Here is a 27,282-nt window from a genome sequence, read left to right as displayed (position 1 = left end):
ATGGTAATGAAAAGCAATTTAACAACTTGTACCTACAGGTTAAGAATTGCCTACACTTGGCCCAGCAATTCTTTTTTTTTTCCTTCTTTTTTTCAGGTAATATTATTTTATAACAGTATATAAATTTCAGGTGTACATCATTAGACTTCGACTTCTGTATAGACTATATCAATACGCCACCAAAAATCTAGTTTCCATCTGTGACCAAAACAAATATGCCCTTTTACCCCTTTTGCTCCTCCCTCCCCCCTTCCCCTCTGGTAAACACGCATCCAATCTCTGTCTCTATGTGTTTGTTTGTTGTTGTTGTTGTTGTTTCATCTTCCACATATGAGTGAAATCATACAGGTTTGGCTGTCTCTGTCTAACTTACTTTGTTTAGCATAATACCCTCAAGGTCCATCCATGTTGTCACAGGTGGCAAGGTTTCATCTTTCTTATGGCTGAGTAGTATTCCATTATGTAAATATACCACATCTTCTTTATCCATTCACCCACTGATGGGCACTAAGGTTGTTTCCAAGTCTTGGCTATTGTGAATAACGCTGCAATGAACATAGGGGTGCAAATATCTTTTTGCATTTGTGTTTTCATGTTCTTTGGATAAATACCCAGAAGTGGAATAGTTCTATTCTAATTTTTCTACAATAATCCTGGATTACTTAAGTCTTTTTAAAAATATGTTGTAGAATAGTATTTAATGAAATAGAGGAAATACTAATCATATATTCGTATATTATTAAACCAAAACAGTATATTTGAATAATCCCAATTTTATTGTAAAAATACACAAATTATATAGAAAAAGACTGACTGGAAGTATATATGCCAACATATTAATGATTATATTTCAATGGGCTGATTATAGGTGAATTTTTTTTTTTGCAGGAGATTCTCCCTGAGCTAACATCTGTCACCAATCTTCCTCTTTTTACTTGAGGAAGATTGGCCCTGAGCTAACATCTGTTGCCATTCTTCCTCTTTTTTTTCTTTTCTTTTTTTTTTTGCTGAGGAAGATTGGCCCTAACAGCTGTTGCCAATCTTCCTCTTTTTTTTTTTTTTGGTGAGGAAGATTTATTTTTTTTGTGTGAGGAAGATCAGCCCCATGCTAATAGCTGCCAATCCTCCTCTTTTTTTGCTGAGGAAGACTGGCCCTGGGCTAACATCCGTGCCCATCTTCCTCCACTTTATATGGGATGCTGCCACAGCATGGCTTGCCAAGCGGTGCGCCGGTGTGCGCCCAGGATCCAAACCAGCGAACCGTGGGCCGCTGCAGCCTAGCACACGCACTTAACTGCTTGCGCCACCGGGCCGCCCTTTGGTAAGGAAGATTAGCCCTGAGCTAACATCTGTGCCAATCTTTCTCTATTTTGTATATGGGTTGCTGCTACAGCATGGCTGACGAGTGGTGTAGGTCTGCGCCCAGGATCCGAACCTGCAAACCCGGGCCACTGAAGTGGAGTGGAGTGCACTGAACTTAACCACTACACCATGGGGCCAGCCCTCATATTTAAATGTCCTCAACCTAGAGCTCCAGTTCCCCACTCTTCCTCCCCAGAGACAATTTATAGATCCTCCCAGAAACTCTCTAGGCGCACACAGTATAACTGCAAATAGGAGGATGCTGTACACACTGCTTTGCATCTTGCTTTTTTTTTTCTTTTTGGTGAGGAAGATTGGCCCTGAGCTAACATCTGTGCGCATCTTTCTCTATTTTGGATGTGGGTCACCACCACAGCATGGCTTGACGTGTGGTATAGGTTTGCGCCCGGAATCCAAACCCGCAAACCCCAGGCCGCTGAAGCAGAGGGTGCGAACTCAACCACTCTGCCACTGGGCAAGCCCCCTAGGTGAATTTTATTTACTTTTTAAAAAAATACATTTTCAAAATTCCTCCGGTGAATATAGACTACTTTCATAATTTAGGTTTTAAGTATTTCTTAAAATTTTCCTTATACTGAGCCCAAAAATCTTCTTACTTGTTAAACGAAACTGAAAGTTGGGGAAAAATTGAAAGACAGAGTTTTAAAGGTAAGTAACACAAAAGAATCTGGAAACTATTAAAATGAAGGAAGAGGAAGAGAATGATCAGAGAGACCAGTAAGCATGTGATTAGAAAGAAAAAAATCTCTTACACAGCTGACTAACAGAGTCAAAGATGTTATTGTTGTAGGGGAGAAGTACCTCTCAAAAAGGGAAAGGAGAACAAAGAAAAGAGAATGAGGATGCGACAAAATCATATTGAGAGGTACAGACTCTAAGTGGCTTTTGCAATAGATTGTAACAAACAATGCCAGCGAGTTTAAAAAGAACTCAGGGAAGGAATTAGAAAACTGGTGTCCAAACCTGTGACCTCTGACTACAGCTGGCTGCGAGGTTGCAGGACAGATGGGCTGCAAATGCGGTTTGTGTTTATGAAAAGGCCTTCAGAAGGGGCCTGAGAAAACAGCAGTTATGAGCAACCGTAGCATTTATAATAATAATAATAATGATACCTTCATTTCTAATAATATTTACATGTACCTTTGTCATGCTTACTGTGTTCTTGACACTGCTTTAAGCACTTTTAGTGTTTTAACTAATGTAATCCTCACAACACCCCTAAGAAGCAGGCATTATTATCCCTGTTTTACAGATAAGGAAAATTAAGCACAGGAAGGTTAAGTAATGTCACACAGCTGGTAATGAAAGAGCCAATTCACTATGGACAGCTAATTTTCGACAAAGGAGCCAAGAACATACAATGGAGAAAGTAAAGTCTCTTCAACAAATGGTGTTGGGAAAACTGGACAGCCACATATAAAAGAATGAAAGTAGACCATTATCTTACACCATACATAAAAATTAACTCAAAATGGATTAAAGACTTGAATGTAAGACCTGAAACCATGAAACTTCTAGAAGACAGCATACGCAGTACACTCTTCGACATTGGTCTTAGCAACATATTTTCAAGCACCATGTCTGACTGGGCAAGAGAAACAATAGAAAAAATAAACAAATGGGACTACATCAAACTAAAAAGCTTCTGCACAGCAAAGGAAACCATCAACAAAACGAAAAGACAACCTAAAAATTAGGATAAGATATTTGCAAACCATATATATGATAAGGGGTTAATCTCCAAAATATATAAACAGCTCATACATCTCAACAACAAAAAAACTAACAACCCAATTAAAAAATGGGCAAAAGACCTGAACAGACGTTTCTCCAAAGAAGATATACAGATGGCCCACAGGCACATGGAAAGATGTTCAACATCATTAACTATCAGGGAAATGCAAATCAAAACCACAATGAGATATCACCTCACCCCGTCAGAACGGCTATAATTAACAAGACAGGAAACAACAAGTGTTGGAGAGGATGTGGAGAGAAGGGAACTCTCATACACTGCTGGTGGGAATGCAAATTGGTGCAGCCACTATGGAAAACAGTATAGAGATTCCTCAAAAACTTAAGGATAGAACTACCATACGATCCAGCTATTCCACTGCTGGGTATTTACCCAAAGAACGTGAAAACATCAATGTGTAAAGATACATGCGCCCCTGTGTTCATTGCAGTGTTATTCACAATAGCCAAGACTTGGAAGCAACCTAAGTTCCCATCAAGGGATGAATGGATGAAGAAGATGTGGTATATATACACAATGGAATACTACGTAGCCATAAGAAACGACGAAATCCAGCCATTTGTGACAACATGGGTGGACATTGAGGGTATTGTGCTAAGTGAAATAAGTCAGAGGGAGAAGGTCAAATACCATATGATCTCACTCATAAGTAGTAGATAAAAACAACAACAAACAAACACATAGTGACAGAGATTGGATGGGTGGTTACCAGAGGGGAGGAGTGGAGGGAGGAGGCTGAAAGGGATGATTAGGCACATGTGTGTGGTGATGGATTGTAATTAGTATTTGGGTGGTGAACACGAGAACATGATGTAATCTATGCAGAAACAGAAGTGTAATGATGTACACCTGAAATTTATACAATGTTATAAACCAATGTTACTGCAATAAAAAAATTTAAAAAAGAAAAAAAGAGCTAATTCATATCCAGGAGTCCTTACTCTAGATTTCATGTACTTAGCCAGTATGTTACACCACCTCTGTGGCCAAAATAGCCCCTCCAGCAGTGGTTCACAAAGGGTAGTCCTTTCAGGATCTCCAGGGGCTCAAAACTATTTTCATAATAATACTAAGGGTTTTTTTTTTTTTTGGTGGTGTTTTGGGGTTTTTTTTTTTGCCTTTTTCATTTTCATTCTTTTATGAGTATACATATGAGTTTTCCAGACGCTACAGGAAGTATGATGACATCATCACTTTAACGGCTAATAGAAAATGTGTTTGTATATGCTAGTGTTTTCTAGGATTTTCTAAGGCAAGCTGTTTGGGGTCCTGAAACCAAAAAGTTTGAGAACCATTGCCCTAAGGTAAAGGGAACATGGTTTCTGAAGGAATAATCAAGACTGATGCCAGAATTCATTCATTCATTCATTCATTTAATAATTATTGAGCACTACATTCCAGGTACTGTGCCAGGAGTGGGGATGACAGTGTTGGACAAAAGTCGCATGGTCCCTTGACTCATGGGTTTACTGCAATGGTCCTAAAATATTAAGGTGCATGGAAATCCCTTGGTAAACTAATTGCAAATTCTGAGGTTCTACCCTGAGAAATGCAGATTCATTTTTGGGGAGATGGGACTCAGGAATTTACGTCTTTTTAACAGTCTGTTAAGTTGATTCTGAAGCGAAAGTTCCACTAACCACACATTGAGAAACACTGGTCTAGTGGTTGTTTAGCCTGAGGAGAAAACTTGGGGAGATGACAGTGACCACTGTATATAAAGACCTTTGTGACTCCAGAGAGCAAAATAGATACCAGTCAGTGGAATCTCACCTGGAGGCAGGTTTCCATGGAACATTAGGTAGGAATAGTCATTCGGATGAGGCAGAGTTCCCAATCAACTGCAAGTTTTGAGTCTGCTAGAGAGCCATACCACCGACACTGTCATAAGGATTCTCACATTGGGTGTGACGTTTTTCAATGTGATCTCTAAGCATGAGGGAATTTTACAAGAACCAAAAAGGAGAGTTCATAAAAGTGGTAACTGGTTTAGTGCACTATTTTGACCACTTATTTTCTCCAACAAACTATGTCAACTCAGATGATATTACAAATTCCAAAGTGACCACTTAGGCTAGGACAGACTACAAGGCCTGGCCAAAGTTCAAGAACTTTGAGGATGAAAGGATGAGGACTTTGAGAAGGAGGAAAAAGTGGAAGCAGTTTCCCAGACCTTCCCTTGTTCCTCATGCGGCGGCACCCAAAGTACGGTGACTTCAGCAATAAGGGCCAAGAACAGACCTTTCTTCCATTTTGGATCTTGGGAGAGGGTGCCTGTCAGGCCTCATCACCCAACTAACACCTGAGCTCCAGGTTCATATATTCTTTCTGTGCCACAGAAATATAACCCAGTTATGAAACCCGTATGAAGCATTTCATATAACTTATTACTTCCAAGTTTCATTTCTGGCTAATTAGGCCTGCTGGAGATTTCAGTGCAGCAAACCTAGCCACGGCCTATATATTATATGTGGTCTACATGCATGCACATTAACCCTTGGAAGCAAACATTCGTATCCCCATTTTATGGATGAAGTATAATTAATTTTATGACTTACTTCATATTTCACTGAGAAAATAGAAGAATCCAATTGAAAACTACTTCATTTTCCTCACCAAAGTACCAAACTACCTGGGCCTTACCTTACCAAAGAAGACTTACCTGTCTTCTTTGTCTCCTGTTACAGCGCACAAACTGTTCTCATGACCACCTAAGGCCAGTCCCCTCATTTGTGTACTGGACTCCAATCCCTTTTCCTTATTCTACCCTCTAATTCTACCCTCTCTCTTCTACATCATCAAGTTCTTCCTCTATAGAATTATTCCTATCAGCCTACAACTATGTTATAGTATCTCCCATCTGTTTAAAAAAAGTTTGTTTCTGTCATGACATTGCCCCTTTGCTCTCCTATGTCAGCATGAATTAAGTTTAGTCACATATAACAGAAAACCCAAATTAAAGTAGTATGTAAAAGATTAGGGTTTGTTTTCTTTTATGTAAAGGAGGATCAGAGGTAGATATTATAGTTCCATAATGTCGCTAGGGAGCCAGACTCCTTCTGTTTTCCTGCTCTGCCATCTTTAGCACAAAACTTCCATCCCCAAGGTCACCTCATGATCTAATATGGCTACAGTAGCTCCAGCCATTTTATCTATGTTCCAGGCAAGAAGGAGAAAGTTGGAGGGAGAGGAAAGAAGTAAATCTCAGGCTTTTCCCCACATTACTGTACTGAAAATGCTTTTGTCAAGTTTACCAATTATATCCATCTTTTCAAATCTCATATTAAATTTTCTGTTCTCATCTTATTGAACTCTTGGCAATATGTGACGTACTGACCCCTACTTACTTTCAAAACAATGCTTTCATCTGGCATCAGAGACTCCACATTCTCCTGGTTTCTTTGTACTTCATTGGCTGCTGCTTCTTAGTTTCCTTTGCTGGATCCTCTCTCTCTTTCTGGTCTCTAAATATCAGTTGCCTCGGGCTTTATTTCTTGGTCTTGTTCTTTATATATATTATTTCCCTAATGATCTCATCCGGTCCCATGACGTTAAATACTCTCTTATATACTGCTGATCCCATAAGTTTGTGTCTCCAGACATGACCTCTGTCCCGAACCCCAGACTCATATATATAACCTACATGGTTGTCTAATAGGGATCTCAAATGTAGCATGACCAAACCAGAACTTTTAATTCCTACTCTAAAAAAAAAAAAAAAACAAAAACTTCTCACTCAGTCTTTCCCATCTCCATTAATGGCACCACCGTTCACACAATTGTTCTGGCCAAAAACCTAGCAGTCATCCTTGATTACTTTATTTTTCTCCCCTTCCTCATCCAATCCTTTAGTAAGTCCTGTCAACTTTATGTCCAAAATATATCCCCAATACCCAAACCTCTTATACCTCCAATATTCTTCCATCATCGTCTCACCTCTAGTTTATTATAATAACCTCCTAACCTTTTCCTTTCTTCAAGGCTTGTTCCCACTAATGGTTAGGGTTAATAGTTACAAACAGAAATTTAACTGGCTGAAAAAGAAAAAATTTGGGGGCCGGCCCGGTGGCGCAAGCGGTTAAGTGCGCGCGCTCCGCTGCGGCGGCCCGGGGTTCGCTGGTTCGGATCCCGGGCGCGCACCGAAGTACTGCTTGGTGAGCCATGCTGTGGCGGCGTCCCATATAAAGTGGAGGAAGATGGGCACCGATGTTAGCCCAGGGCCGTCTTCCTCAGCAAAAAAAGAGGAGGATTGGCGGATGTTAGCTCAGGGCTGATCTCCTCACAAAAAAAAAAAAAAAAAAAAAAAAAAAAAAAAAATTTGAAGGTGGGTCCAGCCCAGCGGCATAGTGGTTAAGTTCGCACGCTCCGCTTCGGTGGCCCAGGATTCGCAGGTTCAGATCCTGGGCAAGGACCTACGGACTGCTTATCAAGCCATGCTGTGGCAGGCATCCCACATATAAAATACAGGAAGATGGGCACAGATGTCAGCTCAGGGCCAATTTTTCTCAGGAAAAAGAGGAGGCTTGGCAACGGGGGTTAGGTCAGGGCTAATCTTGAAAGGAAGGGAGGAAGGGAGGGAGGGAGGGAGAGAGAAAGAGAGAGAGAGAAAGAGAGAAAGAGAGAAAGAAAAGAGAGAAAGAGAGAGGAAGGAAGGAAGAAAGGGAGGGAGGGAGGGAGGGAGGGAGAGAGAGAGAGAGAGAGAGAGAGAAAGAAAGAAAGAAAAGAAAGAAAGAAAGAAAGAAAGAAAGAAAGAAAGAAAGAAAGAAGGAAAGAGAGAGAGAGAGAAAGAGAGAAAGAGAGAAAGAAAGAAAGAGAGAGAGAGGGAGGAAGGAAGGAAGGAAGGAAGGAAGGAAGGAAGGAAGGAAGAAAGAAAGAAAGAAAGAAAGAAAGAAAGAAAGAAAGAAAGAAAGAAAGAAAGAAAGAAAGAAAGAAAGAAGAAAGAAAGAAAAGAAAGAAAGAAAGAAAGAAAGAAAGAAAGAAAGAAAGAAAGAAAGAAAGAAAGAAAGAAAGAAAGAAAGAAAGAAAGAAAGAAAGAAAGAAAGAAAGAAAGAAAGAAAGAAAGGAAGAAAGAAAGAAAGAAAGAAAGAAAGAAAGAAAGAAAGAAAGAATCTGAAGGAATATTGGCAGGGAATTTGGAGGCAAACTGGTAGCATGGATAACAGAATACAGTGGATAAAATCATGGAGTATTGTGCAGTTGTTTAAAGCAATGTATTGGAGCTACTTGATACAACCCCCATGGATTCCATTCTCAATGGTCTAGGATGCTGCTAGTTTCACTGCGAAGGGGCAGGCAATGACTGTCTGTCTCAAAGCAACTCTACAGAAAGGCAAGAGCAGAACATGAAGAAGCTTTTCTCCACCTACTCTCTCATGGCTGCCCTCCCTCTACCCAAAGCACAGCCTCCCCCACACTCTCTTACTCTCCTCCCCACGCATCTTCTCCCGCCCCTTCCCACACACTCTAGTTCAAGACAGACCCTAGTTTCCGCCGGGGTTTCTCGCAGAGATAGTGATCATGGTGGTTCATTCCTGGATTCTATGCTTCTCTCTTACTTTATATTTTCTCCAGGACTAATTTTGGAGGAAGGAGCCAGCGACCTGAGCTAATTTGCCATCCTAGCAGTTGCTGGTGTGTTCTAGTTCTTGGCAAGTTCCTGCAGTTATTGGAGGAGGTTATCGCATTGTTATTGAGAAGAGGGGTTGGCCTAGGAATATTTTTAACCCCAAAATTGCACAACTTATAGCAGGCTGATTTACTGTCACTGATGCAATAATTACAACCCTGGTAAGGAATCTGGAATGCATTGTGGGTTAAGATTCATCTTAATTAACTCAACAAATACTTGGTGGTTATTATAAGCCAGGCATGGTGTTATGCGATAGACATAAAAATGAACAGAAACTGTCCCTGCCCTCTAGTGGAGAATGAGAGAAATTGTTTTATTATAATTATAATATTGTAAATCAAGACAATTGCATACCTTAGTAGAGGTATGCACAAGGTTATTAGGATCCTTGGCAAAAGGAGGCTTCACAGAAAGATAACATTTGAGCAGAGAACTTGAAGAATGTGTAGGAATTTTCAAAGAAAGCACCAGAAGAAAAGTGTTATTGGCAAAGAGTACAGTATGAGGCAAAGAAAAAAGGCTTGAGGAAGCATGGTGTACTCTGGGAAATACAAATAGATCAATATTTCTAGAGCATAAGCTGTGAATGGAAACAGCCACTCTAATTCATTGCTAATAGGTGTGTAAATTGGTTCAACTTTTTAGGAAGGCCATTTAGCAATAACTATCAAAATTTAAAATGCATTGACTTTTTGGTCAGGAATTGTATATCCTCCAGCATTGTTTGTAACAGCAAAAGATTTGAAACAACCTAAATATTCATGAAAGAGGAGCTGGTAAAATAGATGATGGGATGTCCAAATAATGGAAGAGTCTGCAGTTATAAAAAGGAACAAGGCAGAGCCAGCTCTGGTGGTCTAGTGGTTAAGATTTGGCACTCAACACCATGGCCCAGGTTCATTTCCCAGTTGCGGAACCACACCACCCATCTGTGAGTTGTCATACTGTGGCAGCGGCTCACATAGAGAACTAAACTAACAACTAGGATATACAACCATGCACTGAATCTTTAAAAAAAAAAGAAAAAAGAACAAGGCAGATTTACAGGTACTAATATGGACTAGTTTTAAAGACATATATATTGTTAAATGAAAAAATCTGCATGCTGAGCACTGTGCATACAATATTATCACTTATATGTGTGTGTTGGGGGGGGTGATTTCCCACAGATGCATAGACTATCTCTAGATGGGTTCACAAGGAACAGGTAACAGCAACTGCCCCCTGAAGATAGGAACTGGGGATCTGGACTGGGAGGCAGTGACAGACAGATTCTAAAATGGTCCCCAATCATCCCTGCCTCCTGATATTCATGCTCATGTGTAATCTATTCCTCTTGGAGTTTGGATAGGATCTGTGACTTGTTTCTAGACAATAGAATACAACAAAAGTGATGGATGTCACTTCTGTGATTATGTTAAATAAGATTGTAACTTGCATCTTGCTAGCAGACTCAACTGAAGCTCACCCTTGCTGGATTTCATGAAGTAAACTGCCATACAGAGAGGTCCACATGCCAAGGAACTGAGGATGGCCTCTGGCTCGTAGCCCACAAGTGCAAGGAATTGAATCCTGCCAACGATGACATTAGCTTGCAAATGTATCCTTCCCCAGTTGAGCCTCAAATGAGACTCCAGTCCTGGCTGACACCTTGACTGCAGCCTTGTGAGACCCTAAAGCAGAGGATCCAGATGGGTCATACTCAGATTCCTGACACACAGAAAATGAGATAATAACTGTGTGTTGTTTTAAGCTTCTAAGTTCATAGTAATTCATTAACACAGCAATAGATAACTAATATAGAACCTGACATTTTTCTTGTAATACATTTTTTTTTGTTTTTTGGTGAGGAAGATTGGCCCTGAGCTAACAGCTGTTGCCAATCCTCCTCTTTTTGCTTGAGGAAGACTGTCACTGAGCTAACATCTGTGCCAATCTCCCTCTATTTTGTATGTGGGATGCTGCCACAGCATGGCTTTATGAGCCGTATGTAGGTCTGTACGCAGGATCCAAACCTGCAAATCCTGGGCCACTGAAGCAGAGCGCGTGAACTTAACCACTACGCCACTGGGCTGGCCCCTTTTGTAATACATTTTTAGTGCTTTTACCCATATGCCTGTAAAACCTACATAAACACAATAAATGTATTCATCAATTCATAAATAATATATAGATCAATAAACCAATCAATAAAATAATCTTGAATAATATTTTAATATGTTTCTTAAGAACTAATTATATCAGACGACTTCTGGAATGATGGCAGGAGAAGCTCCACAGATTTGCTCCCCAGTGAAACAACCATCACTGGTAAAAATCATAAAACAAACAAACACAGTTTCTAGAAATTGTCACAAGGGCATACAGCAAATGAATTGAATTGAAAATTTACATTTAATTTAAAAAAGAATGTGGTGGCCATATATGACAAGCCCGCAGCTAACAAATGTACTTAATGTTGAAAGGTTAAAAACTTTTCCTGCTAAGATCTGGAACAAAACAAGGGTGCCCACTCTCACCACTCCTATTCAATATGGTACTGGAAGTCCTAGCCAAGGCAATCAGGCAAGAGAAAAAAGGAATCAGAATTGGAAAGGAAGAAGTAAAATTGTCCCTATTTGCAGATGACATGATTTTACATGTAGAAAATCCTAAAGACTCCACCAAAAAACTGTTAGATCTAATCAATGAATTCAGTGAAGTTTCAGAATACAAAGTTAACATGCAAAAATCAGTAGGGTTCCTATACACTAACAATGAATTATCTGAAAAAAGAAATAAAGAAAATGATCCCATTTACAATAGCATCAAAAACGATTGTAAAAAGCAAAAGGAAAAAGAGTATGGGGAATTTCAAGGCTGAGGATCAAAAACAATGTAGATTTAGATTGTAAGCCATTAAAAGGAGCTGGTAGCTCCATGAAGAGAACAAGTTAAACTGTAGGCCAGCTAGTTTACCAGAGAGAGCCAAGAAAAGAGACAGCTACGAAAAGCCCTGAGAACAAACCTCAAAGACTAGCCTCAAAAACCACCCCTACAAACAACTACAGCAAAGTCGCAGGGTACAAAATCAATTTACAAAAATCAGTTGCTTTTCTGTATGCTAATAACGAACTAACAGAAAGAGAGCTCAGAAAGATAATACCACTTACAATTGCATCAAAAAGAATAAACTATCTGGGAATAAATCTTACCAAGGAGGTGAAAGACCTATACAATGAAAACTACAAGACATTTTTGAAAGAAATCAATGATGACATAAAGAAATGGAAAGACATCCCATGCACATGGATTAGAAGAATAAACATAGTTAAAATGTCTATATTACCTAAAGGAATCTACAGATTCAATGCAATCCCAATCAGAATCCCAATGACATTCTTCACAAAATAGAAAAAAGAATACTAAAATTCATATGGGGCAACAAAAGACCCCGAATAACTAAAGCAATCCTAAGAAAAAAGAACACAGCAGGAGGCATCACAATCCCTGACTTCAAAACATACTACAAAGCAATAGTAATCAAAACAGCATGGTACTGGTACAAAAACAGACACACAGATCAATGGAACAGAATTGAAAGCCCAGAAATAAAACCACACACATACAGACAGCTAATTTTCGACAAAGGAGCTAAGAACATACAATGAAGAAAGGAAAGTCTCTTCAATAAATGGTGTTGGGAAAACTGGACAGCCACAAGCAAAAGAATGAAAGTGGACCATCTGCTATCACCATTCACAAAAATTAACTCAAAATGGATCAAAGACCTGAAGGTGAGACCTGAAACTATAAAACTCATAGAAGAAAATAGAGGCAACACACTATTTGACATTGGTCATAAAGGAATCTTTTTGGATGACATGCCTACCCAGACTAGGGAAACTAAAGAAAAAATGATCAAGTGGGACTTTATCAGATTAAAGAGCTTCTACAAGACAAATGAAACCAGAATTGAGATGAACAGACAACCCACCAGCTGGGAGAGAATATTTGCAAAACATACATCTGACAAGGGGTTGATCTCCATAACATATAAAGAACTCACACAACTGAACAACAAAAAAACAAACAACCCGATCAAAAAATGGGCAGAGGAAATGAACAGACACTTCTCCAAAGAAGATATACAGATGGCCAATAGGCACATGAAAAGATGTTCAACATCACTAATCATCAGGGAAATGCAAATCAAAACAACACTAACATATCACCTCATGCCTGTTAGAATGGCTATAATCACCAAGACAAAAAACAACAAATGTTGGAGAGGATGTGGAGAAACAGGAACCCTCATACACAGCGGGAATGCAAACTGATGCAGCCTCTATGGAAAACGGTATGGAGATTCCTCAAAGAATTAAAAATAGGGATGCCCTATGGTGAGCTATCCCACTACTGGGAATCTATCCAACTAACCTGAAATCAACAATCCAAAGAGGCTTATGCACCCCTATGTTCATTGCAGCATTATTCACTATAGCCAAGAAGTGGAAGCAACCTAAGTGTCCCTCGACTGACAATTGGATCAAGAAAATGTGGTATATATATACAATGGAATACTACTCAGCCATAAAAAAATGACAAAATCGTCCAATTTGCAACAACATGGATGGGCCTGGAGGGTATTATGTTAAGTGAAGTAAGCCAGAAAGAGAAAGACAAACACTGTATGATCTCACTCATATGTGGAATATAAACCAACACATGGACAGAGAAAACTGTATTGTGGTTTCCAGGGGCAATGGGGGTGGGGGGTGGGCACAAAGGGTGAAGGGAGACATATATATGGTGATGGACAAACAAAAATGTACGACCCAAAATTTCATAATGTTAAAAACTATTAAAACATCAATAAAAAAATAAATTAAAAAAAAACCACCCCTACAAAGAGGCTTGAATTTAATTGGCTGGAAGAATTTATGCCAGAGGGAATTATCAAAAACAATAAAGCAATCAGCCACCAATTAGTGAACCCTAAGAGCTTGGGCATGATACAGAGGCAGACAGCTTAATCGAGATATCAGGGAAATAGTCAAAAAGAGCCCTGCTAAAGCTACTGTCATCCCAGGGTGATTATACACGTTCCCAAGGCTGCACCATTCAAGGAGTGATATCAGAGGCTGCATGCTGTGGAGGAAACAGACATCCTTAAAATAATCCAGCCAAGTCACTAAATAAATAAACAAACAACAACAAACCCTGGATGGGGAGGGTGAAATTAATATCCAGAATTGCTATAATATATCATCTAAAATGTCCAGATTTCAGCAAAAAAAATATGAGAAATGCAAAGAAAAGGAAAGTATGACCCATACACAGGAGGGTAAAAAGGCAACAGAAACTGCTTGTGAAAGGGCCCAGATATTGGACATAGCAGCCAAAGACTTAGTAGCAGCTTTGCAAATATATTCAATGAACTAAAGGAAATCATGGTTAAAGAAGTAAAGGAAAATATGATGACAATTTCTCATCAAACAGAGAATATAAATAAAGAGATAGAAATTACAAAAAAAAATCAAATGGAAATTCTGAAGTTGAAAAGTAAAGTAATTGAAATAAAAAATTCACCAGAGGAGCCCAACAGTACATTTAAACTAGCAGAAGAAAGAATCAGTGACTTGAAGATAGAATGACGGAGACTTTGCAATCCAAAGAACAGAGAGAAAAAAAGAATGAAGAAAAATGAACAGAGACTCAGAAAATGTGAGGCACCCTTAAGGACACGAGCATACACCCAGCTGAAGCACAAAAAGAAGAGTGAGGGAATGAAGAGTAAAAAAATTGAAAGAAATAATGGCTTGAAAATTCTCAAATTTGATGAAAATGTTAATCTACACACCCAAGAAGTTTAATGAACTACAAGTAGGATAAACTCAAAAAGATCCACAAACAGACATATCATAGTTAATCTGTTGAAAGACAAAGAGAGAATCTTGAAAACAGCAAGAGAAAAGTAAATCGTCACATGCCAGGGAGGCTCAATGAGATGAACAGCTGCCTTCCGATCAGAAACAATGGAGGCCAGGAGGCAGGGCATGACCTATTCAAAGTAACCAAAAGGGAAAAAACCACAACCAAGAATCTTATGTCCCCAAAACTACCTTTCAAAAACGAAGGCAAGGGGGCCAGCCTGGTGGCATAGTGGTTAAGTGCGCACGCTCCACTTTGGTGGCACGAGGTTCACAGGTTTGGATCCCAGGTGCACGCCACTGCACCACTTGTCAAGCCATGCTGTGGCGGCATCCCGTATAAAGTAGAGAAAGATGGGCACAGATGTTAGCCCAGGGCCAGTCTTCCTCAGCAAAAAGAGGAGGATTGGCGTTGGATGTTAGCTCAGGGCTAACCTTCCTCCCCGCCCAAAAAAAAAATGAAGGCAAGATTGGGGCTGGCCTGGTGGCATAGTGGTTAAGTTCCTGTGCTCTGCTTCAGCGGCCCCAGGGTTTGCAGGTTCAGATCCCGGGTGCAGACCTAACACTGCTCATCAAGCCATGCTGCGGGGGCATCCCACATACAAAATAGAGGAAGATTGACACAGATGTTAGCTTAGGGGCAATCTTCCTCAAGCAAAAAGAGGAAGATTGGCAACAGATATTAGCTCAGGACCAATTTTCCTCACAAAAAAAAAAATGAAGGCAAGATAAAGTACATTTCCAGAAAAACAAAAACGGAGAGAATTTGTTGCTTGTAGACCTACTTACAAGAAATACAAAGGAGAATTTCAGACTGAAAGCGATTGACCGTGGATAGTAATTCAAATCCACATGAAAAAACTAAAAGCACCAGTAAAGGTAACCATGCACTTATAAAAGAAAGTGTAAACGCATATTTCTTCGCCTTCCTTCTCTTAACTGATTTTCAAAGCAAACATAAAAAACAATATGTATATAGTTGTATTGTTTGGCTAATAAAATATAGAAATGTAATATATTTGAGAATTATAGCACAAAGGAGGTGGATGGGAGCTAAGCTACATTGGAGTAAAGAAAGAACACTATATGGTAACTCAAATACACAGGAACAAATTAAGAGAACCTGAAATGGTAAATAAGAAGGTTGATATAACAAACTCTATGAAGATATACCTGCTGTCTTTTCTCTAAACTTCTTTAAAAGACATTAAATTATATAAAGTAATAATTATAACACCGTATTATTGGGTTTCTCACATATCCAGATATAATATGTATAATACTAATTTTTATTCACTTCTACATATTATATTTATTTTCCAAAATTTCTACTATTAATATGCATTATTCTTATCATCTAAAAAGTAAGTCTAAATGGAAAATGAAAGATTTACTTAACAAATGTTATTGGGATAAGTGGATAGACATTTGTGAAAAAAATTGACTCTCACTTTAGGCTGTACAATAATAATTATCTCAGGTGATTTTAAAAGTTAATTTAAAAAATAAAAAGTATACAAAAACTGGAAGATAATTAAATTAAATGTAATTAAGGAAGACTCTCCAACACTACCATATGATGCACAATCTGAATTGAAATTAAGAAAACAATTTTGTTCACAGTAGCATCAAAAAGAATAAAATACTTGGGAATAAATTTAGCAAATGAAGTGCAAAACTTATACTCTGAAAACTATAAAACGTTGAATGAAATTAAAGAAGATCTAAGTCAAATGGGAAAACATCATATGTTCATGGATCAGAGGACATAATATTGGGACAATGGCAATACTTAAACTGATCTACAGACTCAACACAATCCCTAACAGAATCCCAGCCGACTTCTTTGAGAAACTGAAAAGCTGATTCAAAAATTCATTTGGAATTGCAAGTGACCCAGAATAGCCAAAACAATCTTGAAAAAGAGCAAAGTAGGAGGACTCACATTTCCCAATTTCAAAACTTACTACAAAGCAACAGTAATCAAGACAATGTGGTACTAGCATAAGGATACACAAACAGATGAACAGAATAGAATTGAGAGTCTAGAAATAAACTCAAACATCCATGGTCAAATAATTTTTGACAAGGGTACTAAGACCATTCAATGGGGGGAATAGTCTTTTCAACAAATGGTGCTGGAACAACTGGATAGCTACATGCAAAAGAATGAAGTTTGACTTCACCTTTCCCTCACACCATATATAAAAAGTAACTCAAAATGGATCAAAGACCTAAATGTAAGAGTTCTGAATCATCCTTCTTTTTCCAAGAGAAATACTACATTTGTAGCTTTATTATCCTGCCTCGTGACCATAGAAGTTTGTGGGCGCCAAGGGCTCTTTCCATTTTGAACAGTCTCTGTTTCTTTTAGTCCAAGAGACAGTCCTTCCACCAATATAATCCTTTCAAAGCTTTGTGGGGTTCCTATGAATCTTGTCTGGGTTCATTCTATTAGTCAAAACCCATACTCACGAAGCTCTTTAAGACAAGTCATTCTCCAGCTTGGGCTGTGAGTCAGGGTGCTGTGGGACATCCTTAAGATTCTTTAAAGCCTTTTCTTTTCTGGTTGAGACAGTCTATGAAGCACTTACTAAAGTCTTAATAAAGAGTTTCTCACCATACCCTTGAGATTATCTTTACTCTGAGGCCTTTATTTTTTGTCTTTTTGTGTTTGTTTTTTCGTTTTACTTTGAGAAACCTTTTACCATCTAACTCTATTGGGAAAGAGAAACAGTTTTAATTTTGATCCTAGCAAGCCCTAGCTACTTGATATTGCCTCTAAATTTTGCATGCCAAACAGTTCTTTTTTATTTCTTCTCTTTCTAGCCATATCTCTAGAGCATTTTTCTTAGTATATGTAGCCAAAAGAAACCACTTGGCACTCTGAACATTCTTGAAAATCTTTGCCAGATGCCCCAGTCCATTAAGTACATTACGGACATTCTATTTTCCACGTTACCAGAGGCAACAGTTTCACTAAACTTCCCACCATCACATAATGTAAGTCATATTTTCTCCATCTCCAGTAACATTTTCCTCACTGTCCTTCAAACTCTCACTAACAGTCTCTTCTAGGCCCTTCCAGCTTCTGCCCACTGCCCAGTAACAAAGCCAATACCACATGTTTCTGTTAAGGCAGCACCCTACTCTCAGGTGCCAAATTCTATTCTTGTTAACTACTGCTGTGTAACAAGCTGCCCCAAAACTTTCTAGTGGCTTTAAACAACCATTTTCTTATATCTCAAAATTTCAGAGGTCAGGAATTCAAGCAGGGCTCGATTGGGTTGTTCTTTTTTTTCCATGTGACAACAGAGGTTACTCCATGGTATTCAGCAGGGCTGGTCTGGGCTGGTCACTCACATGTCTGGCACTTTGGCAGAGGTGGCTAGAAGGCTGAGCTCAGCTGACTTTCAGTTGGAGTAACCACACGTGGCCTCTCTAGCATCGCAATTTCTAGGTAGCCAGACTTCTATTATGCAGCTCAGGGCTCCCACAGAGAGTGTTCCAAGACAGCTGCACCAAAGGGCAAGGCTTCTTATGACTTCGGCTCAAAATCCCCAGAATCTGCTACACTCTATTGATCAAACAAGACTCTGAGGCCAGCCCAGATTCAAGGTAAAGAGAGTTAGGATCCATCTCTTATTGAGAGAAGTAGAAAAGAATTTGTGGCCCTCCTTTAACATCTTGATTGAAGTATAATTGACACACAATAAACTGCATGTATTTAAAGTGTAAAATTTAGTAAGTTTTGACATACGTGTACAGCCATGAAATGATCACCACTATCATGATAATAAACATATCCATCACCTCCCAAAGTTTTCTGGTGCCCAATTGTAATCCTCGCTCTTTCCCCTCCTGCCTCTCCCCAGTTCCACCACCACCATCCTCAACCTGTCTGTTCTGATCTCTGTCATTATAGATTATTTTTCATTTTCTAGAATTTTTTATAAATTGAAATATACAATCTATACTTTTTTGGTTTTTTTTTTCCACTTGGCATAATGCCTTTGAGATTCATACATGTTGTAGCATGTGACAATAGTTCATTTCTTTTATTGCTGAGCAGTATTCCCTTGTATGGACCACAGTTTTTTTCCCATTTATCTGTTGATGGACATTTGGGTTATTTCTAGTTTCTGAGTATTACAAATAGAGCTGTTAAGAACATTTGTGTACAAGTCTTCGTATAGATATATGCTTTCATTTCTCTTAGTGGAATAGAATAGTTGTACCATATGGTAGGTGTATATTTAACATTTTGTGAAACTACTCAAATGTTTTCCAGTGTGGTTTTGCTACTTTACATTCCCACCAGTAGTGTAGGAGAGTTCCAGGTGCTCCACATCCTCACCAACAATACTTGGTATGGTCAATTTTGTTAATTTTACTTATTTTATTAGGGTTTTAGAGGTATCTCATTGTAACTTTAATTTGCATTTTCTTAATGACTAATCATGTTTAACATCTTGTCATGTGCTTTTTTGCCTCTTTTATATGACTTGGTGAAGTGTCTGTTCAAATCTTTTGCCATTTTTCTTATTGAGCTGTTGTTTTTTTCTTGAGTTTTAAGAGTTCTTTATATATTCTGGATACAAGTGCTTTATCAGATATACAACCAAAAATATTTTCTCCCAGCCTTTGGCTTATCTTTTCACTATCTCAAGTGTCTTTTGATGTGTTTTAGTTTGAATGAGGTCCCACTTATTAATTTGTTCTTTTATGGATTGTGTTTTTTGTGTCATATTCAAGAAATCTTTGGTTACCCCAAGGTCACAAAGGTTTTCTCCTATGTTTTCTCTTAGAAATGTTATAGTTTTAGGTTTCACAGGTAAGTCTATGATCTATTCTTATTTTTACATCCTGTAAGGTATGAATCAAAGTTCATTTTTATTCATATGGATAACCAAATATTCCTACACCATTTGTTGTTGAAAAGACTATCCTTTCTCACTGAATTGCTTGGCACCTTTGTCAAAATTCGGCAATCCATATATTTTTGTGTCTATTTCTGGACTCTCTATTCTGTTTCATTGATTCATTTATCTGTCTTTACAAAAGCAATACAACACTGTCTTGATTACTGTAGCTTTATAATAACTCTTGAAATCAGGTAGTGTTAGACCTCAACTTTGTTCTTTTTTTTCAAAATTGCTTTGCTCTTCTATGACCTTTGTATTTTCACATAAATTTTAGAATCAATTTATCAATATCTATAAAAATCCTGCCAGGATTTTGATTGGGATTTCATTGAATCCAAATATCAATTTGGGGAGTATTCACATCTTAACAGTATTAAATCTTGTAAGCAATGAGCATGGTATATATTTCAATTTATTTAGACCTTGTTTAATTTATCTGAGTAGTATTTTGTAGTTTTCAATGTACGGATCTTTTATGTGTTTTGTCAGATAAAAATCAATTGCTCATGAATTCAAAGGTTTATTTCTGGATTCTCAATTCTGCTCCATTAATCTACATGCCTATCCTTACGCCACTACCCCACTATTTTAACTACTATAGCTGTATAGGAAGTTTTAAAATTGGGTATGTATTCCTCCAAATTTATTCTTCTTTTCAAAATTGTTTTGGGTATTTGAGTTCTTTGCATTTGCATAAATCTTAGGATCAGCTTGTCAATTTTTAAAGAAAAAACCTGCTGAGGCTTTCCTAGGGCTTGCACTGAATCTGTAGATCAATTTGGGAAGTACTGCCATGTTAATGCTCCTGGTTATTCCAATCCACAAACATGGAATGCCTACATCTATTTAGATCTTTTCTAATTTCTCTCAGCAAAGTTTTGTGATTTTCAATGTACTTGTCTTGCATTTATTTTGTTCGATTTATTCCTAAGCATTTAATTCTTTTTGGCACTATTTGAAAGAATTGTTTTCTTAGTTTCATTTTTGGGCTTTTCCTTGCTAATATATAAAAGTACTTCTATATTGATTTTGTATCCTGTAACTTTGCTGAACTTGTTTATTAGTTCCAGTAGGTTTTTAAAATAAATTCCTTAGAATTTTCTACATTTAGGATCTTGCCTCTACAAATAAAGACAATTTTTCTTCTCCCTTTATAATCTAGGTGCTTTTTTTCTTGTCTTAATGCACTGGCTACAACCTCCAGTACAATGTTAAACAGAAGTGGCAATAGTAGATATCTTTGCCTTGTTCCTGATAGTAAGGGGAAAGCATTCTTTCACCATTAAGTATGATATTAGCTGTAGGTATTTCATAAATGCCTCAGATCAGGAAGTTGAAAAAAAATTTGCTATTGGGTTGAAGTATAAATCATAATAAGAACTAAAATATACACAGAACTTGATAGTGAAAATACTATATTTCAAAACTTGCAGGATGCAGGTTAAATGGCACTTAAGAAATTTGTCTTAAATGCTTATATTCAAAAGAAGAATGACAAAATTAATGAGCTAATCAAATAATATGATTTTTTTAATTTAGAAAACTAATGCTAAACAGTACTATCCTTAACCTGATAAAGTTTTTCTACAAAAAACCTAGATCAAACATCATATTTAATAGTCAAATTATTAAAAAGCATTCCCTTTAAACCAAGAATAAGACAGAGGTGTCTTCCTTCAATATTTCTATTCAATATTGTGCTGAAGTTCCAAATCAATGCAGTAAAGCAAGAAAAAGAAGTTTTTAAGTATAAGGATTAGAAAGGAAGAAGATAACATATTATCTGATTATCTCCGTTAAAATACCCCCAATCTACAGAAAAAATTTTGTATTAATAAAGAAAGTTTAGCAATTATTTGCACAAAAAATAAATACACAAAAGACCATTTTACTTCTGTACATGAGCAACAAATACCCAGGTAATGTTATTTTTTAAAATACTATTTATAAGGTACATAGATATGCAAAAATATGAGGTCCCTAGATATGCAGAAATTATTAACAAAATTATGAAATTCTAATGAGACATTAAAGAAAACCTAAATAAATACAGGGATGTACCATGTTCGTGGATAGGAAGATTCAATATCATAAAGATATGAATTCTCCCAAACTTGTCTATATATTCAGTACAATTCCAATAAAAATTCCAACAAGATTTTTCATAGAACTTGGCAGGCTAATAAATTTTAAAATTAAGAAAAAAAAAGCAAAAGGTCAAGAATTACCAAGATACACCTAAAGAGAAAGACCTAGGCTACAGGCCAGGTGATGGGGGTGGGGAATATGCCCCACAAGATACGGACTTATTGTAAAGATATACTAACTAAGACAGTGTGCTATCAGTGCAGAGAAATACAAATGCACCAATGAAATAGAATAGAGAATGCACGAGGGCTGGCCCCGTGGCTTAGCAGTTAAGTGCGTGCGCTCCACTACTGGTGTCCCGGGTTGGGATCCCGGGTGCGCACCAACGCACTGCTTGTCCGGCCATACTGAGGCTGTGTCCCACATACAGCAACTAAAAGGATGTGCAACTATGACATACAACTATCTACCGGGGCTTTGGGGAAAAAAAAAGGAGGAGGATTGGCAATAGATGCTAGCTCAGAGCTGGTCTTCCTCAGCAAAAAGAGGAGGATTAGCATGGATGTTAGCTCAGGGCTGATCTTCCTCACAAAAAAAAAAGAATAGAGAATGCAAAAAGGGACTCACGCATGTGTGGAAACTTTATTTATGACAGAAGTGGCACTATAGATCAGCAGGATATTGAGTGCCTATGCAAGAAATGGTTCTGGGACAACTGGAAGAAAAAAGAAATTTAATCCCAACCTAACACCAAAACAAATATGAAGGCAAAACTTTTAAAAACATTTAGAAGAAAGCATAGACTATCTTTATGATCTTACAGTTGGGAAGAATTCTTAAGACACACATTAAAAAAATTCACACCAGGAAGGAAAGAACTGATAAATCTGCTGATATTAAAATTCAGACCTTCTATTAATCAGCACATCATAAAGAAAGTAAAAATAAATAACATTTTAAAATGACATAAACTAGGTAAAGATATTTGCCACACATTTAACCAACAAAAGATTAATTTTCAGCATACAAAAAAAATACAGATCAAAAAGAAAAAGACATGAATTATGAATAAGCACCCCTAGAAGATAAAGCAAGAATGACTCCTAGTAGATTGGTAATATTGTCTCTTTAGCTGGATTGTGAGTGATTGCATTTTATTTTTAATCATTGTATGATAGATAGATAGATACATAGATAGATACATAGATAGATGAAAAATACATTTAAAATATTCTTTCATAGATTTTCAATATTTAATAACAACTGCTTGACAAAAGAAAAACAAAATAAATAAAAAGAAAGAAGAAAGAAGGAATTAATTTAAAAAACCCTGAAATTAATAAAATGAGAAACTGACACATTACAGTAATAAGAAGAAGAACCACAAAACAGAATGTGTTAAAAGGTTAATAAAGTCCTCTGTCAAGCATTACTAAGGAAAATAAAAGAAAACAAACAAAAATATGAAGAATGTATAAGGCAATATAATCACAGATACAAACAAAAGAAAGAAAAGTAGCTGCTACTTACGGAAGAGTTACTGTATGCCAGCCACTGTTTTAGATACTATGTCATTTAATTTTCACAAGTATCACAAGTATTATGTCATTTAATTTTCACAACAGTTCCAGACATGAGATAGGTTTTATTGTTATCCCTATTTCCCAGATGAAAAAAACTATAGCACAGAGAGCTAAAAGGACTTCCCCAAGGTTACATAGCTAGTGAGTGAGTTAGAATCTAGGCAGCCTAGCACTTCAGTATATGTCTTTAATCATTCCTCAAGATTGCCTTCCTTCAAATGTTCATCTCATAGAATTTTAGAGTCCAGAAGACCCTTCCAGACCACTTAATGCACTTCTCTCATTTTACAGAAGAGGATTTGTTTTTCTTACATTGTCCTAAAAATGGAACAAACTATCTGGAGAGACCCAGAGGAGTCAGTGTAGATGGTGCTGACCTAGAGAACAAGCACAAAAATTATAAGAGAACATTATGTGCAACTCATGGCAATAAATTTGAAAATCTAGAGGAAGGAAATAATTTTTAAGTGAAACACAAATGATCAAATTGAATTAATAATCAGGAAAAAAAAACCCAAAATGAAACCAATAATCAAATAAAAAATTGGAAAGGTATTTAAATATCTACCTTTCAAAAAGACACCAGTCTCAGATGGTTTTAGAGCTGAGTATATATCATTTTTAAATAACATATATTCCTATCTTATTTAAATTATTCCACACTATAGGAAAAGAAGAAAGAATTTAAACACATTTTATAAATCTAGTTTACTCTTAATACTAAAACATAATAAAGATGATACAAAATGACAACAGACCAGCTTTATCTTTGACTATAGATGCCAAGAGTCTAAATAAAATCTTTGCAAATCAAACCCAATAGTCTATTAAAAGAAAATCAGTTCATGACCAAGTAGAATTCCAGGAAACAAAATGGTTTAACATTAGGAAATCTGTGTCTTCAATTCACCACGGGAACAAAATTAAGGAGGAAGATCACATCATTATATCAAGAATCATTAAAAAGTATTTGATAAAAAGTCAGCAGCCATTTCTAATAACAGTTAATGTTTATTAAGTGTTTTCTATGCGCCAGGCATTGTTCTAAGTGCTTTGCTTGCATTAACTTACTTAATTCTCCTAACAACAACTGTATTGCTGCACTTATTATTATTATTCCTATTTTATGAAAGAGAAAACTGAAACTCAGAGACATTAAATAACGTCACACATAAAGGAAATGATGGAGCTAGTATGTGAACCAAGGGGGAGTGGCTGTACAGCCGACATCCTTACCAGCTATACACTGCCTCTAATAAAATCTCTAGTTAGCACTAAGAGGAAATAGGCATACCTAAATATGATCAAATTAAATACTAAAGGCTAACAGTAAACTTTACAATAAAAGGTGAAATTTCCATGGAAATTCAGGAACAAGTTCAGTGTCAGGGTCTTTGTGAGGGTGTGTCAATATGTAACACCGTTCTTCCCCTCCTGATTCTAAACAATTTGGAAAAAGGATAAAATATGATCAGATAGGAAGCAAAACATCAATTGCATTACTGTTAAAGGCTAGATGAGGGCACATGGATTGCACCTGTGGGAAAATGGTCTTTATGAAACTGGACTCCAGAGTTAAGACTCTTTGCTGAACCAGTCGTGGATGCGCTGGACCAAGGCAGGTATCTGCTTGTGAGGGGACCAGCCAAGCATGCCTGGTTTATTTTTCTCAAGTTTATCAATGAGGGCACAGAGCTCAGGAATATCATGCTTGATTGAGCTCCCTCTACATAATTCCTCTTATTTAAAAAGATTTAATTTAATTCAATCACAACTTATAAATTAGCAAGAACAGAACACTAACAGGGACAACAAGCCTTTGAGAAAGGCGGAACATTCCTCATCTCACTTGGTGAGAACTTAGGGGCTGATGTAAAGGAAAAGGTGAGGGAACACGCAAATGTCTATTATGTGCTGAGTGATTTACCTGCAATGTCTAATTGAATACTTAATTTAAAACTCACACCAATTAAAAGATGAGGTATCTGTGACTTAGAAAAGCTAAGTAATTTGCCCAAGTTTATTCAGTTTGAAAGTGACCAAGTGGCTATTTGGCCAGGCAAAAAGTCAACGAAGACAATGAAACATTATGTGAAGGTTGTCATCAAGTTGTTGTTACAGTGTCATTCAAATAATTAGACAACCAAAAAAATTTTTAAGCCAAGGAGTCAGTTTTTACAAAGAAGAGATTGTAAAGAATGGGGAGGGGCCGGCTCCGTGGCTTAGCGGTTAAGCGCGCGCGCTCTGATGCTGGTGGCCCAGGTTCGGATCCGGGCACGCCCCAGGCACCACTTCTCCGTCCAACCCAAGGCTGAGTCCCACATGCAGCAACTAGAAGGATGTGAACCTATGACATACGGCTATCTACTGGGGCTTTGGGGGGGAAAAATGAATAAATAAAATCTTTAAAAAAAAAAAAAGAATGGGGAGGATTTCCCCAAGCAGACAAGGACTTCGAATTAGTTAAGGGGAGAACTTTATTACGAAGAATATAAATGTCAGTTTCTAATAATAGAATAAAATATTCACAAACATGGAATTATGAACGAAGCATCTGAACAAAGGCATAACTAAATCTTGCCAATGGGTCCAATTATGCAAAAAGCAGACACTCCCTTCTCACTTCTTTTACTCTCTATGACACTCTCAATTCTTTCTGCGGCACGTAGATGCAGAAGCACCTGTAGACCAGAGAGCATGCCCAGTACTCATGGGGATGAGCATGGCAATGTGCTCAGGTTAGTACCACACAAGGTAAATTTCCCTCAGCTCTCTAAAGACACATTGGTAATGAGTTGAGAAGATCATTCCATTATTTTCCTGCCCAAAACCTTTCTTAAAGTTTCTTTCACATCCTTGTTTCTCAAAGAGTAGATAAGGGGGTTCAGCATTGGGATCACCACTGTGTAGATTACAGCAACCGTGCGGTCTTGGGTCAGGGAGTAGCTGGACCTGGGGCGCAGGTACATAAAAAGTGTTGTGCCATAGAAGAGGCACACGACAGTGAGGTGGGAAGCACAGGTGGAAAAGGCCTTGAATCTGCCCTGGGCTGAGTTCATTCTCAGGATGGCGATGAGAATTAAGAGGTAGGAGACCAAGATGGTTAGAGTGCAGCTCAAAAGGTTGAAACCAGCAAAAATGAAAAGCAGAATCTCACATAGCGAGGAGTCCACACAGGATAGAGACAAGATGGGCGGGCCATCACAGAAGAAGTGAGTGACCACATGAGCGCCACAGAATTTCAGACTGAAGATGCAGCTTGTGTGGATAAGAGAATTGAGAAATCCTGCACCGTAGGAGCCTACAATCAGAAAGGCACAGATCTCAGGAGACATGGTGATTGGGTAGAGCAGGGGGTTACAAATAGCAGCATAGCGGTCGTAGGCCATGGCAGCAATGAGATAGCACTCACTGGTGGCAAAGCCCGCATAGAAGAACATCTGAGCCATGCAGCCAAGATAGGAGATCACCTTTCTCTTGGCCAAGAAGTTCACCAGGGTCTGGGGGACAACCGTGGAGGAGTAGCAGAAATCCAAGAAGGAGAGGCTCTTCAGAAGGGAGTACATGGGTGTGTGCAGGGTGGCACTCACGTGGATCAGAAGGAACATGATCAGATTCCCCAGCAGAGTGATGGTGTACGTGCCCAGGAACACCACGAAGAGCAGCATCTGGAGCTGGGAGTCACTGGTCAGGCCCAAGAGCTCAAACTCAATCCCTCGGCTGAGGTTTGCCTCTCTCATATTTCTCCAGTGCTCTGGGGTGGAAAGAGGGGACCACTAGAAATGAGGTGGAACACCCAGGGGGTCTCACTGGGTTTAGTTCTGCCCTAAGGACAGCCTTATGAAGGTTAGTCTCACTGAGGAAGTCCGGCTTTGTAGATGGAACTCCGTCATAGAGAAGGTCTTCTCTACTTGGTTGGTTAGTTAATTAGGAAGACTTACTTGAGCAGCAATGGAAAATATAAAAGAAATGTACACAGTTTGTTCCCTCAGAGATCTTTAAAAAA

General features: G+C 38.0%; 1 protein-coding gene across 1 annotated transcript; it reads right to left on the bottom strand.

Moving 5' to 3' along the window:
* Nucleotides 1–25,983: 25,983 nt before the first annotated feature.
* LOC131405323 (olfactory receptor 5AU1) lies at nt 25,984–27,071 on the bottom strand. The gene has a single exon (XM_058540382.1). The coding sequence runs from the start codon at nt 27,014–27,016 to the stop codon at nt 26,081–26,083; it is 936 nt and encodes a 311-aa protein (XP_058396365.1). The 5' UTR covers nt 27,017–27,071; the 3' UTR covers nt 25,984–26,080.
* Between the last annotated feature and the right edge of the window lie 211 nt (nt 27,072–27,282).

Source organism: Diceros bicornis, chromosome 5, assembly GCF_020826845.1.
Source record: "Diceros bicornis minor isolate mBicDic1 chromosome 5, mDicBic1.mat.cur, whole genome shotgun sequence".
Lineage (NCBI taxonomy): Eukaryota > Metazoa > Chordata > Mammalia > Perissodactyla > Rhinocerotidae > Diceros > Diceros bicornis.
The sequence above is the reverse complement of the archived record's forward strand: the minus strand, read 5'-3'. Positions and strand labels throughout refer to the sequence as shown.